The 14,679-nt window shown below is 36.7% G+C and overlaps 1 protein-coding gene across 1 annotated transcript in view; it reads left to right on the top strand.

Annotated features, from left to right (window-relative positions):
• Ptpmeg (protein tyrosine phosphatase Meg) overlaps positions 1–14,679 on the top strand; it is a 558,329-nt gene that overhangs the window by 388,095 nt on the left and 155,555 nt on the right. The window contains exon 18 of the mRNA XM_090403197.1: positions 12,309–12,463. Within this exon, the coding sequence (XP_090259323.1) occupies positions 12,309–12,463 (155 nt within the window). The remainder of the gene's footprint in view (positions 1–12,308; positions 12,464–14,679) is intronic.

Below are 14,679 nucleotides of genomic sequence, written 5' to 3' on the forward strand. Positions count from 1 at the left end.
AAGAAATTACGTTCTGGTGATATCCTTGTGGAAACAACGTGCAAACAACATTCCAAGAAACTACTGAGAGCAACGACAATGGGTGGAATACAAATTGCAGTAACACCTCACAGAACACTCAACTCTAGTAGAGGAGTGATATCAGAATGGGATCTCCTTGAGGTTCCTAATGAGGAGATATGTTCAGAGCTTAAAGAACAAGGAGTTACGAGTGTGAGACGCATCCTGATACGCAGGGATGGTTGCCTGGTCCCAACCAAGAACATCATCCTTACTTTCGATACACCTAGACCTCCGACATCTGTAAAAGCAGGGTATCTCAGCTGTCCTGTTAGAATATATATCCCTAACCCACTGAGATGCTTTAAATGTCAAAGATATGGACATGCCCAAACTGCCTGTTGTGGTTCTACTACCTGTGCTCGATGTGGTAGTGAAGAACATGAAAATAAATCTTGCTGTGAAAAAAAAGCTAAATGTGTCAACTGTCAGGGAGATCATCCAGCATACTCTCGTGCATGTCAGAAATGGAAAGATGAAAAAGAGATACAAAAAATAAAAACAGAACAAAACATAACATATCAAGATGCAAAAAGAAAGCTAGCCACCATTACACCTGTTCTACAATCCTCTTATGCTGAAAAAGTAACAATTAAAAAAGTGCAAACAGCAACTCAAACATGTATATCTATTCCACCATTTGATAATTTCACCTTGTCTGAACTTTACGATCGTAAGTGCTTCTCTGTTGAACACATTAATCACAAGACCTATGGCCTTACTCCAAAGACAACTTCAAAAATAGTCCCATTCATTGAAAACTCATCTGTCAAAAAAATTATGGTGGAGTCACTCAAAGATAAACCACCAGACACTCACACAGAAAAAATGGATACCTCGATACCCACTGAAAGCAAATTAAGCATACCAACTGACCCTAACAAATTTGATGTTTTGAACACTCTACCAGAGGAAGAGATGGACACTAGCCGTCCATACTTCCCAAAAACAGTGGATAAATATAAATCTGACAAAGGTAAGCCCTCAACCTCTCGAAAACCAGACAAATCAATAAAATCAAAACAATAGGAAAATTTTTACAATGGAACTGTCGTGGGATCCGCCAGAATATTGACGATATCAAGATGTTGTTGCAGAAACACAAACCTTTCTGTTTCTGTCTACAGGAAACTTACTTAAGACCCAATGAGGACTGTATCTTTAGGAATTTCACTGTTGTACGTAAGAATAGAACTGGAGATGGTCCTGCTCATGGAGGAGTAGCTATCCTAGTGGGCAATCATACTCCTTTCCATCAGGTCCAACTTAATACTCCTCTAGAAGTGGTAGCGATTTGCATCTCTGTGGGATTCCTTATTACAGTATGTGCAATTTATTTACCACCAAATGCTGAGCTAAATGAAATTGATCTTGATAACCTTATCTCGCAACTGCCTGAACCCATACTTTTGATGGATGACTTTAACGGTCACAATACTCTATGGGGTAGTGCCAACACTAATAGACGAGGTCGAAGCATTGAAAAAATTCTTGATAATAATAACCTTTCCCTTCTAAATAATAAACTCAATACTTTCTTCCATATGCCTACCCGCTCATATTCTGCAATTGATCTTACAATCTGTTCCCCTTCCATTCTTCCACTGCTCATGTGGGACGTTGAAGAGAACATATATGGAAGTGATCACTTTCCTGTTCTTTGTACAATGTCTTCACAGGAACCATGTTCACCCACACGGATACCTATATGGAAAATGGACCAGGCTGACTGGAAAATTTTCTCTTCTTGCAAAATTTAATGCTGATGCCATCAGTCAAACACCTATCAATGAAGCCGTAAAATATATAACAGAATGCATTGTCCAGGCAGCAACAACCTCAATCCCAAAAACATCATCTCGATTTCCAATTTATCCAAAGCCTTGGTGGAACCCAGAATGTCAGGCAGCCAAAAAAGATCAACATAGAGCATGGAGCATATTTCATAGATACCCCACCACATCAAATTTAATAACTTTCAAGTGTGCTCGAGCCAGAGCACGTTTTGTAAGACGTCAGAGTCAAAAACAATCATGGATCTAATTTACTACATCAATTAATCAAATGACCAGTCCAAAAATTGTATGGGATAAAATCCCGAAAATGAAAGGCAGATATAATACACATTGTTTGTCCACCTTGAACTATAATGGAAATGTTCTTGCTGATCCCAAAGCTATTGCAGATACTTAAGGAGAAACTTTTGCTAAAATCTCAGCAACAGCTTCATATTCTCCAGAATTTTTAATGCTGAAAAAGCAGCAAGAGAAACAAAGGCTTAATTTTTCTACCAACATTCTTCAACCATATAATCAGCCATTTGTCAAGGAGGAACTAAAAAGAGCTCTCCTACAATCTCACCCTAGTGCAGTAGGACCTGATGACATCCATTATGAAATGATAAAACATCTACCATCATCTTCTATGGATCTTCTTCTCTTATTATACAATAGAATACTTGCAGAGGAAGAGTTTCCAAATTCTTGGCATAAGTCAATTGTCATTGCTATCCCAAAACCAGGAAAAGATCCAACACAAGTAAATAATTATCGACCCATTGCTTTGACCAGCTGTCTTTGTAAGATACTAGAGAAAATGGTTAATGCCAGACTTCTCTGGTATTTAGAAAGCAACAGTCTTCTTTCCAATACACAATGTGGTTTCCGTAGACATCGATCAACTTTAGATCATTTAGTTCGGTTAGAAACATGTATAAGAGATGCATTTCTGAAGCAAGAACATCTTGTCTTGGTTTTTTTTGACATGGAAAAAGCTTATGACACAACCTGGAGATATGGCATATTAAAAGACCTCTATAACCTAGGTCTCAAAGGACACCTCCCTATATTTATTAAAAACTTTCTGTCCAAGCGAACTTTCCAAGTCAGAGTGGGAAGTATGCTATCTCGACCATATCTTCAAGAACAAGGTGTTCCCCAGGGCTCTGTCTTAAGTGTAACCCTTTTTGCTATTAAAATTAACTCAATCATTGAAAAGCTTCCTCCCACTGTAGACAATGCTCTGTATGTTGATGACTTCACAATATACTGTCACTCACATAACATGAGAGTAATTGAAAGACAACTTCAACAAGCAATTGATCATGTCTCTCTGTGGGCTCTTAATAATGGGTTTAAGTTTTCAACAGAAAAAAGTGTCTGTGTACGCTTCTGTCGAAAACGCACTCATCACCCAGATCCTGAACTGAGAATGGGACCTACTGTTATTCCAGTAACTACAGAAACCAAGTTCTTGGGACTCATTTTTGACAGAAAACTCACATTTCTAGCACACATTCGTCAACTAAGAGAAAAGTGCAAAAGAACTTTGAACCTCCTTCGCACTCTATCCTCTACTGGGTGGGGTGCTGATCGAGCTTCATTGCTCCATCTTTATCGTGCACTTATACGTTCAAAGCTGGATTATGGGTCCCAAGTCTATGGTTTGGCAAGACAGAGTAACCTACGATGGTTGGATTCCATCCATCATCTGGGTATATGGATAGCTACTGGTGCCTTTCGCACCTCACCCACTCCAAGTCTCTATGTAGAAGCAAATGAACCGGCTCTATCACTTCGACGAAAACAGTTGTCTCTTAATTACGCCCTAAAAATAAAATCTCTCCCTGATCACCCTACATGGAATAGTATCTTCTCTCTGCATTGGGAAGCTCAATATCACACACATCAAACTGCTATACATCCTTTTGGTATGTGTATTAAAGAAACTATGCAAGCTGTTAGTATAAATGTTAACATTAGCTATACTAAACATAACAACATCCCTCCATGGCAGGTTTGCACACCATCTTGCAACCTCTCACTTTGTCAGCTACAGAAATCTTATACCCCATCATCCATCTACCTGCAATTGTTTAATGCACACAGAGCAGCACATACTGATTTCTTACCCATCTATACTGATGGTTCAAGAACTAACATCTCTGTTGGCTGTGCTGCTGTGTTTCCTGACATTATTATTTCAAATCAGATTCCACCTGACTGCAGTAATTATACAGCAGAGTTACATGCCATTCAGCTTGCACTTGTGCATATAAAAGAAAACTGCTACCAAAGGTGTATAATTTATACAGACTCATTGAGCTCTTTACAAGCTATCTCTTCTCCTATGTATAATCCTCATCCAGTACTTTATGAAGTGCTACACCTGCTTCACAAAATGAAAATCCTTAATTTCGATGTCCAGTTCTGCTGGATTCCCAGCCACATCGGAATCAAAGGAAATGAGGCTGCAGATGCAGCTGCTAAATCAGCCCATACCTTCTCCACATACTGTTTGACAGTTCCATATACAGACTACAGACAACTTATAAGATCAAGGCTAATTGCTCAGTGGGAGTTAACATGGCAAGAAACATCAACAAACAAATTATATAACATTAAACCTGAAATTAAACATTGGCTTTTTAGTCAAGGTACAAAGAGAAGGGAGGAGGTTGTCCTTGCTAGGCTCCGCATAGGTCACAGTCACCTTATGCATTCTCATTTACTGAGAACTGATGACCCTCCCATATGTGAAAAATGCAACACACATCTTACTATTCATCATATTCTGGTAGATTGTCAAAAATTTACACGAGAGAGGAATGAAATTTTCACCTATCTAACCAAGCCATATACACTCAGGGAAATGCTAGCAGACTCAGGCAAATTGTATGATGTTTTTAATTTTTTAGAAAGAATTAATTTGTACAAACACATTTGACCATAAATTTGTTTATATGTAAATACTTTTTTGCTTAACTTAACTTTTATCTTTTATTTGTAATATATCTGACCAATTATGTATTATCATAGGCCTTGATCTTGTATAATTGTATCACTCTGCTGTAATTTTGTTAATATGTAAATACCATAATGCTAAACTTAAATTTTATGCATCAATGCTGTGTATAATAATTCCTTTTATTAGTATAATAATGTTTGTTGTAATCTTCCTAGATGTAGACACTGCTTTCCTTGACTTGTTTTGTATATACATATGTTAACCTATAATTATCTATTTATGTACTGCTGAAACCTCTGCAGTAATTTTGTTTATATGTATATATTGTATCATTTAACATGCATTTTGTGTATGCATCTTATTTATTGCTTTATTTTTCGAATAATCATGTAATGCTGTAGGACATCTTACGTATTTGTGTACTTTCTAGTAATTCTGTTTATATGTATTCTAAATTCTGTTTCTACTGCATTACTAAATTTAATTTTCATACATGCATATTGTATAATAATCCCTTTTTGCCTATTTTTGTACTGCTATAAAGGATCTATTATAATTTTACATATATGTAGATACTGCATTCCTTGGCTTAGTGTTTCATATTTTATGTATTAACTTATATTGTTAACTATTTTTGCGCTACTGTAATAACCTCTGATCTTGTGTGTTGCTGTGCCCTCTGCAGCAGGTCTGTTTACCTAGAGATGCTGCTTTATGAAATTATTTTTAAATGCTTATAACCTTTAGTATGGTACAGTATGACCTTTGTAGTTTTTGTACCAAATAAACTAGAAACCAACCAACCAATCTTACACCAGGTGATAATATTCACTACTACCTAAGGACAGTCACAAACATCTGTGCTCATGGCAGGATTTGGACCCATGGCCTCTTGGTTGGAGAATGAGTATGCTAGCCACCTGGGCAATCAGGCTGGCATATTTAAATATATTTACACATTAAGCACAGTTAAACATTTAATTGAGTAAAGTTAATTCTTCTTCTTCTTCTTCTTTTCAGCCATTTTCTGTCCACTGTTGGACGAAGGCCTCCTCCATTTCTTTCCATCTTTCTCTGTTCTTGGCAATGGTTGACCAGTTTTCCCCAACAAAATTTAACAATTCATCACTCCACCTTTTAGGACATGCTCGGCCTCGTTTCCCTTCTTTTGGAATCCAGTTAGTTAGTTTGGTGGTCATCACTCATCTTCTCTTCTGTATAGATGTCCAGCCCATTTCCATTTTAGTCGCTTATGGTGAAGAATGATGTCAGTGATGTGAATCTGGCTTCTTATCCAGGTGTTTCGCTTCTTATCTTTTAATGTGATGGCAAGCATCAACCTCTCCATTTTTCTTTGAGTTGTTGCTAGTTTATTTGCTAGTGCTTTTGTTAGAGACCAAGTTTCACAACCACATGTGATTACTGGAAGTATACACCAGTTAAATGTCTTCCTTTTTAAGCAGAGTGGGACATCATTGTTTTGAAAAAAGTTATAGTACAGATATTTTGGTACTATATTAACCTTATCAATTAAATGTTTAACTGTGCTTAACGTGTAACCTTGTTTAAATGAATGCTGCTTGGTTATCTCTCTGTCATCAGAAAAGTGTCCCATAAGGAGGCAAATATTGCGCTGTATGAGATGCACCATTTAGTTTCCACATTCCATTCGTTGTAAGTTTTATGAAAGTCTTCTAGCTTTAATCTTCAGATCTATTCTACTGATGCCTCTAGGTCCCTTGCTGATGAGGAAAGAATTACTGTCTATACATCATGAAACAGTTTTTTTTTTCTGTTATTTTCCTACAAAATGGGAAAACCAGCCTAAGAATTAACTGACATAAAACACTTGCTTCATGGCTTTTTTTTTTCTGCCTCACTGTGATTCTAACTTATCATGTAATAATCTATCTGTATGACCAGTTTTTAATGGCATTTGTGACATAATGTATTATACACATGTATTCACAAGAATAAATCGTTTTTATTATTGCAAATATTTCAACCAAAAACTAACTGGCTTTGTCAATATATATATATATGTCTAATAAACCTGTATCATATAATACCCTATTTTGATCCACAGATTTTCATTTGTGAAAAGGAACTTGATAACCAAAAGGTGAATGATTTTACCTTTATATTCATAGATTCTAGGATAAATGAGTAATTTTTTACGTAATCCAGAAACCTGAGCATTGAACTTTATCATGCCACTTCAGGCTTTCAATATAAATGAGTTGGTGGTTTAATACAAAGCAATGAAATTCATCCACCGCCTAAAGACATTCACTAAGAACTATGCCTATAATGGGATTGGGACCTGCAGCCTGTTAGTTGGAGAACAGGTACTCGTAACTGCTTAACCATTCAGACTGGGATTTTTTTTTTTTTTTTGTGCAAAACCTTATAACTCATCAGTGCTATGTGTGGACAAGTGGTTATGGAAAAAGAAATATCTTAACCTGTTTCTTGAAAAGCTTGGAATTGTGTTAAATGGAAAAATGAAGGAAATTCATTTTTTCTCATCTTGAGAAAAATGAAGGAAGTTTCTATTTTCCTTTATTGGGAGGGAGTGAAGGAAGAAGATGAGAAGTTTGTTTGAGATGTCTGGAGTTGGACTATGACTACTTGTGTTCTTTACGTGATTAGAGAAAAGAGAAGGAATGGTAGTGGCCAGTTTGGTGGTGCATTGCCTATGAAAGTACCTTTTTAAAAAAATAATGCAGAAAGATGACTTGGTGCATTGTCAACAGTTAATGAAACTTTAAAATCGAGAGCTTTTTGCTTCATATATGTTTCCACTTCCGGTACAAAGCAATTATTGAACCATTCAGTAAATACAGCAGTTGTTATCCAGGCCTTTGTATTAGCCATCCTGTGTACTGGCAGCTGTTTTAGATCTTTGCCTTTTAGAGCACGTGGTCTTAGAGATCGATTTACTAGGAGAGGTTTCAACATTCGATCCCCCTGATGCATTGCTACAAAGTAACAACGTTACTTGATCCTTGCTTGCTTTCTTCTCAGACTTTGTAATGTAAGTTCGACCAGGCATTTTCTTCCAAAACAATCCTGTTTCGTCAGCGTTAAACACTTGATCGGGACAATATCCACCATCTTCAATAATTTTGGCTAACTTTTCTTGAAAATTTTTGGCTGCTGCTTCATCTGCTGCTGCAACCTGGCCTGCAATCTTCACGTTATGAAGTGCATTCCATTTTTAAAACCCGGTTAACCTTCCTTTGCTAACTGAAAATTCTTTATCAGCCTGGGAAGCGGAAGTAGACGGCTCCAATTGCTTCATCTGTTCATAAAACCGAAGAGCTTTTTGTTTAATTAAATAACCACTTATAGGAATTCTTCTTTGAGTTAATTCTTCGATCCAAATTATGAGCGCTCGTTCCGTTTTTTCTAATAAAGCATCTCTTGAGTATGATGATAATTTGGCACTTAGTTTTGTGCCAGAAATGACAGATTTTCTTATTGCAACTTCATTCTTTTTAATTGCTCTTATAGTAGATTTGCCTAAATTAAAATGTTTACCAATTGCCATAGATCCCTCTTCTTGCTAAGGGATCTAAAATTGCAATTTTCATTTCCAAAGAAATTGCTTTTCTTTGGTGCTTTTTTTTTTTCTCCATTGGGCCAAATTAAATCTTTAAAATAAAAATTAGCAAAATTTAGACTTTATAATGAAAAGACAAACACTTACTCACATGCAAAATTAAACTTCATAGACACTCACTGCTACACGTTACTCACGTTACGCCAGAATGTGCTGCAACATGCTGTTCATTATGTATAACGTGAAATCACGTGCTTTATAGGTAAAATTTTCCAACTGTTATACAAGCAAAATAGTTACTACTTTATAAACTACAATGATCATAAAAGAGAAGTTAATTTCCAGCCGTGTAATAATAAACAACTCATCCCACAATATGGATTGATTACCCTATTATTGGAATGGATTCTCCTTCTGTTCACATGCGCAGAAGTGTCGAAGGGTCTCGTATCTGTGGGTGTACTATACATAAGTTTCGAAGTTATGCACCGCATAACTTCAAATCCGCATAAAAAAGATCCTCATAAAAAGAGACCCAAGTGTATATTACTATAATCTCTTACTGGTGCAGTAAGAGATTAAAGCAGTATACAAGTATGACCATGTTCATCCATCCTTGTATTATAAAACTCCATTTGCCATATTTACTCAAATATATATATACTCACTCTTGTGTATATCTCACATCCCTGATTTTACTTTACAAAAAAAAAAAAGAAATTAAAAAGTTTCTCATATATCTTGCACATGAAAAAAAGATTAAAACTTTAAGAAATAGATAGTGAATCTTGTTATGGCAGAAATAGTAAAAAACGTTTGGCTGTGAAAATCAATGTGACCATTATTCCAGGTGGTCTTACACCTTGTCTACAGCCCTTGGATGTATCGTCGACAAACCATTCAAGGACTACGTACGAAATTCTACATGGAGTGGGTGGCAGCCAATGGCTATGACCTGACTCCGGCAGGGAAGATTAAGAGACCATCATTAGAACTGTTGTGCAACTGGATTTTGAGAGCTTGGGTCATGATTTCACCAGAAATAATTGCCAAAAGTTTTTTAAAAACAGACATTACTAATGCCCTGGATAGGAACGAAGATGGTGCTGTTTGTGTAGATTGACAATGCACATGAGGAAACTGCTCTTGAGACAGGAAGTAGCGATAGTGAATAGGAGATTCTTAGAAAGTCATACCCATTTTCAGTTGTTTTTTTTTTAAATCCTAGTGATATTATTATTCCGAAATGATAAAAGGACAAGCAATAATGAAACTGTTTGTTTCAATTTAATTACGGAAGCATTGTCGCTAAAAATTCAAATAAATATGTCGTGATGAAGGTGAGTGGCTGATCGTGTAAATAACATTAATAAATAAAATTTAAATGCATTAATTTTATAAATAACGTGAGTAACCCCCACCTTTTCTTCCCCCGGGACGGGTTAAGTATATGTCTTTCAGGATTGTAAATTTGAGCTTGTTGACAAGGCCGGTTTGTCTGTTTGGAGGGACGAAACACCCAAGTTTTCAGGAGGGGGAAAAAAAAAAAAACTTCATATGAGACCAGCTAACTCACCTTTAGTTGAAAGTGATTAGATAAAGGTTCCTCATGTCTTGGACGGGAATCGAACTCAGATCTTTCTGACCAAACAGCTTCGTCTATACCAACTGAACTGCAGAGGCTCTATGTAAGCAATTAAAATTATAATGAAATCTGAGGATTTAATTATTATTATTATTATTAAACAAGACCTCATGGAGTCAAAGACTCATCTAGGAGGTCCTTTTATCTCACACACATCTCATCATACCGGGTCTTAAACACATTCAAACTCCTTGCAGACACCACACTCTCAGGCAAGGCATTCCAATCATTCACAACTCTGCATGAAAAAAAACCTGCCTCTCACTCCCCTACTCACACCCTCTTTATACAGTTTCCAGGGATGACCTCTGGTTCTCCCCTGATCTCCCACTATTCGCTGTAGAACTTCTCCACCATTGATCCTATAGCAACCCCTTACCAACTTGTAGGTCTCTATCATATCTCCCCTCTTCCTTCTCTCCACTAGTCTCTGCAAATTACATCTTTTCAATCTTTCCTCATACTCGACATTCCAGAGGTCAGAAACTACCTTAGTCAGTCGCCTTTGGACCCTTTCCAACATCTATTCATCCTTCTGAAAACCAGGTTACCAAATCTGGGCACAATAGTCCATGTGTGGCCTAATCAAAGCCTTATACAATGGAACAAGAATCTCCCTACTTCTACACGTCAGTGTCCTCCTCATCATTCCCAGAAGTCTTTGTGTTGTCTTCACAATTTTGGCGATGTGACCCCTAAATTTTAGATCCTTATCCACTATCACTCCCAGATCTCTTATTTCCTCTACTTCCAACAATATATTTTCACCAAGCATAAATTCTGCATCCCATCTTTGTTTTCCAAATTTTAAAACCTTACATTTTGCAACATTGAACTCACATCCCCATTTGCTTGCCCAATCATTCAATTTATTCAAGTCTTCTTGCAAGGCTACAACATCTTCACTACTCTTTATGGTTCGTCCCAACTTTGCATCATCTGCAAACAACTGAATATCTCCATCCAAATCTTCGCCAATATCATTAATATACAAGTTAAATAGTAATGGCCCTAAAACAGATCCCTGAGGCACTCCACTAGTGACTTTCCTTTTCCTGGATATTGCACCCCCAATTATAAATGTCAATTTAGTTTTTTTCCTGAAAAACTTTAGTTTCTGAAAATCCCTGCATATATCTCACACCATGATTTTTTAACTTTAATTTTTGGCTAAGAAGTGCGAATTATAGCAGTATACAAGTATGAGTAAATATGGTAAACAATCAAGAGTTATAGCAGTATACAAGTATGAGTAAATATGGTAAACAATTAAGACCTTTGTGCCCAATGCAACAAAGGCCTTAATAGGCCTTTGTTGCATTGGGCACAAATGCCTATTAAGCTACCCTCATATCTAATTTCTGACTTCTCTAACTAGGTTACTAGATTTCTGGATGCACATTGTTGTAATGGTGGAGAGGGATCTTTATCCTTGAACTTTGCAACTAATGCTGGTGTTTCATTAGGCTTGGTCATTTCACTTCTTCTCAACTTGTGTATATCAGTAACCGCTAGTTGACTGCAAATCCAATATAGAAATTTCCTCATTACCAAACATCACACTTCTCTGTCTTATTTGCCAAACCTTGTAGTTCATAAATCACCATAACATACATCACCTTCTGAAACTCTGAATTCTGATAACTGTAAATTTCCCTGCTAATAAAAAGCACAATGCTGTCTTATTTTCTTGCAAAAAAAAGAACCTTTTTGTTCCAGTTTTATATTTAACAAGATTCAGATCTCTTCTTCTGTTTGTATTTTCTATAAATATTTATATGGATTTATTTTTTTCCCCTCCCATACAAATATTGATCAGAATTGGCATCAGTAATTCTTCTAGATGCTTTCTAAATCTGTTAAATTACATACATCATCTATTTGACTAAAAGCTCATAGAACAAATTTTTCTCCTTCTTGATTCACTCTTTCTGCCACTGTCTTCTTGATCTATCATCACTTATTAATTTCCCGAGTACAATATACAATTCTTCAAATCTATATTTACCATTGTGGGTTAAACACTGTCTCTTGTATGGAATTATGATGAACAATATACTATTTAATTTAAGAGCTGCTTGTTTTATTATTCATAATAAGAAAGTATCTGTTAATTGCAACTGATACTTGGCAAATATAAGGAGCTCCATATTTCTTTATCTGTTTTGTCATCCCATTATTATATAAATTATAAAATGGTATCCTAAATTTTAATTATCCTATTTATTAGTTACCATATGCAATATTTGGTATTTTGTATTGAAGTCTGCTAACAGTTTCTTCTTCTCTTAGTATATGTTGGAGAGGATGTTGAAGAGCCAGATTTTCAGTATATTCCTGATGTACCCCATGTGTCAGCAAAAGTTCCACGATCTGATGTATTAGCAGAATCCATGTTGCTTCTTAGCGAGGGGCTAGAAAGTGGTGCTGCAATTGCTCAGTTTGAGGTAAATATTTATTAATTTTGAAGTGTTTAAATATAGGTGATTCCCTCGGCATCCTTATAGCTTAGAATATTGAGAGCATGTATATTATGATGTAATGTGTATATTATATTATGATGTAATGATTAAATGTTTTGGGAGCCTCCGTAGCTGTCAGTATAGACAGGTCTTCCGACCAAAGACCTGCGTTCAATTCTGAGTTAGATGAGTTAGCCAGTCTCATACAGAGGGTAGAGGGTTTTTTCCTCCCGGAAACTCTGGTTTTTCATCCTTAAGCACCCATGGCCTTCCAAGTATCCAAGGATACTTGAAAGGCCATGGGCACTTAAGTGCTTGTTAAAGCCACTGATGAATGAATGATTAAATGTTTCAGATTCCCATGTATTGATTTGTTGATGAGAGTTCAAAAGATTATTGTCAAATTACTGATATGTACCCTGTACACATCAGTAATTTGATGTAATCAAATTATCAGTAATCATGATCAGTTACCATGATCAGTAATCTGGCCATGGATGTACTAGTGGAGGAAATCAAGAAGGAGATGCCAGGGAGCATGTTTGCTGATGATATTGTTCTCTGTGAATCATTCCGAGAGAAACTTGAAAAGACCCTGGAAGAGTGAGAAAGGTATTGGAGGAAAGAGGCACGAAAATTAAACCGGGTAAAGACCGAATATATGTCAATGGGGAGTGACAAGGATATGATCATACGACTCCAGGGTGAAAGGTTAACTTCAGGGAAGAAATTCAAGTACCTTGGGTCAGTCGTCGAGAGGAATGGTGACCTGGATGAGGAAATACATTACCGAATAACATGCGGCTGGATGAACTGGAGGAAGATGCGACAAGATCCTATGCGAGAGGAGAGTGAGTTGTAAGATGAAAGGAAAGCTGTATAAGATGGTGGTGAGGCCGGCGATGCTCCATGGCGCGGAGATGTGGCCTATAACAAAGGCACAGGAGAGAAGATGAAGGTGGCGGAGATGCAGATGTTGAGATGGATGAGTGGTGTGACAAAGAAGGGCAGGATAAGGAATGACTACATCAGAGAGACGATCAAGGTGGGACTGATCGGTAAGAAGGTACAAGAAAGCAGGCTGCGGTGGTTCGGTCATGTAGAGAGGAGTGAGGAGTATGTTGGTAAACGAGTGGAGCATATAGAGGGGGAGGGTAGGAGGAAAAGAGGCAGGCCCAAACTCAGATGGAGGGATAAGGTGGCAGAGGATCTTAGGGAGAAAGGATGGAGTTGGGAAGATGCCCTGGACCGAAGAATCTGGAAGAAGATTAAAGATGGGAACGCCGACCCCGTTTAACACAGGATAAGGCATAGCAAAAGAAGAACACTGATGTGTACCCTAATGGGGATTACAATATTACTAACTTCCTATCAGTGTTCTTTCTCCAAATTAGTCTTACCTGTCAGGATTCCAGTGTTATCATATTTTGGTCTCCTAAGGCACTGCTAATCCCATCAGTTCATCTGGATACCTTGGTCATCCACTTCATCACACAAGTGTTTTGTTATTGTTAAAACAATATGGATAAAAAATAAACACCATTTTGCTAATACATTTAGTTATAGTACTTTTATTTATGAAGAATTTTGCCACATAAAAATCATTCCTTCTGATTGATTGTGCCTTGTTTTATGTTATATGTATATAATAATAATAATAATAAAAACTAGAAAAATGTGTAATGTTCTGATTAATGGGAATTAATATATTCAGAACAGGAAAAAAAAAATTCAAGAGAAGTGATACTCACAACATCTTATGACTGTGATATAATAAGAACAGTTAAATGCCCATGGTGTAATTTTTACTATTGTAGTGAGATTCATAATGACTTATGTTATTGGCTTAATGGAGTGAAATAGCAATGAAAAAAGATTAAAAATATTACTTAGTTACTTAAAACTCCATAAATGTTCATTAGCCCGATATAATCTCTGGGAGTTGGAAGCTCTACAACATAAAAATCAGGTCAAGACTCCGACCAGTGGAAAACAACACAGACACACCCAAGAAAAAATCACTAAGCTGACATGACATAGCCTCAACTTTTCCCACAAGCTCTGAAGACAACACTCAGTCGAAGCAGCTCATACCCTGTTACTCCCACCCCTAATTTTAATTCATCATATTCTATCCTTCTCCTTTCCCTTAAAAATATTCTTTCATCTTCTTTCCCAAAGACTTCACAGCCCACCCTTGA

The sequence above is a fragment of the Typopeltis vanoorti genome, chromosome 13 (assembly GCF_054136105.1).
Source record: "Typopeltis vanoorti isolate ZY-2024b chromosome 13, IOZ_Tvanoo_1.0, whole genome shotgun sequence".
Lineage (NCBI taxonomy): Eukaryota > Metazoa > Arthropoda > Arachnida > Uropygi > Thelyphonidae > Typopeltis > Typopeltis vanoorti.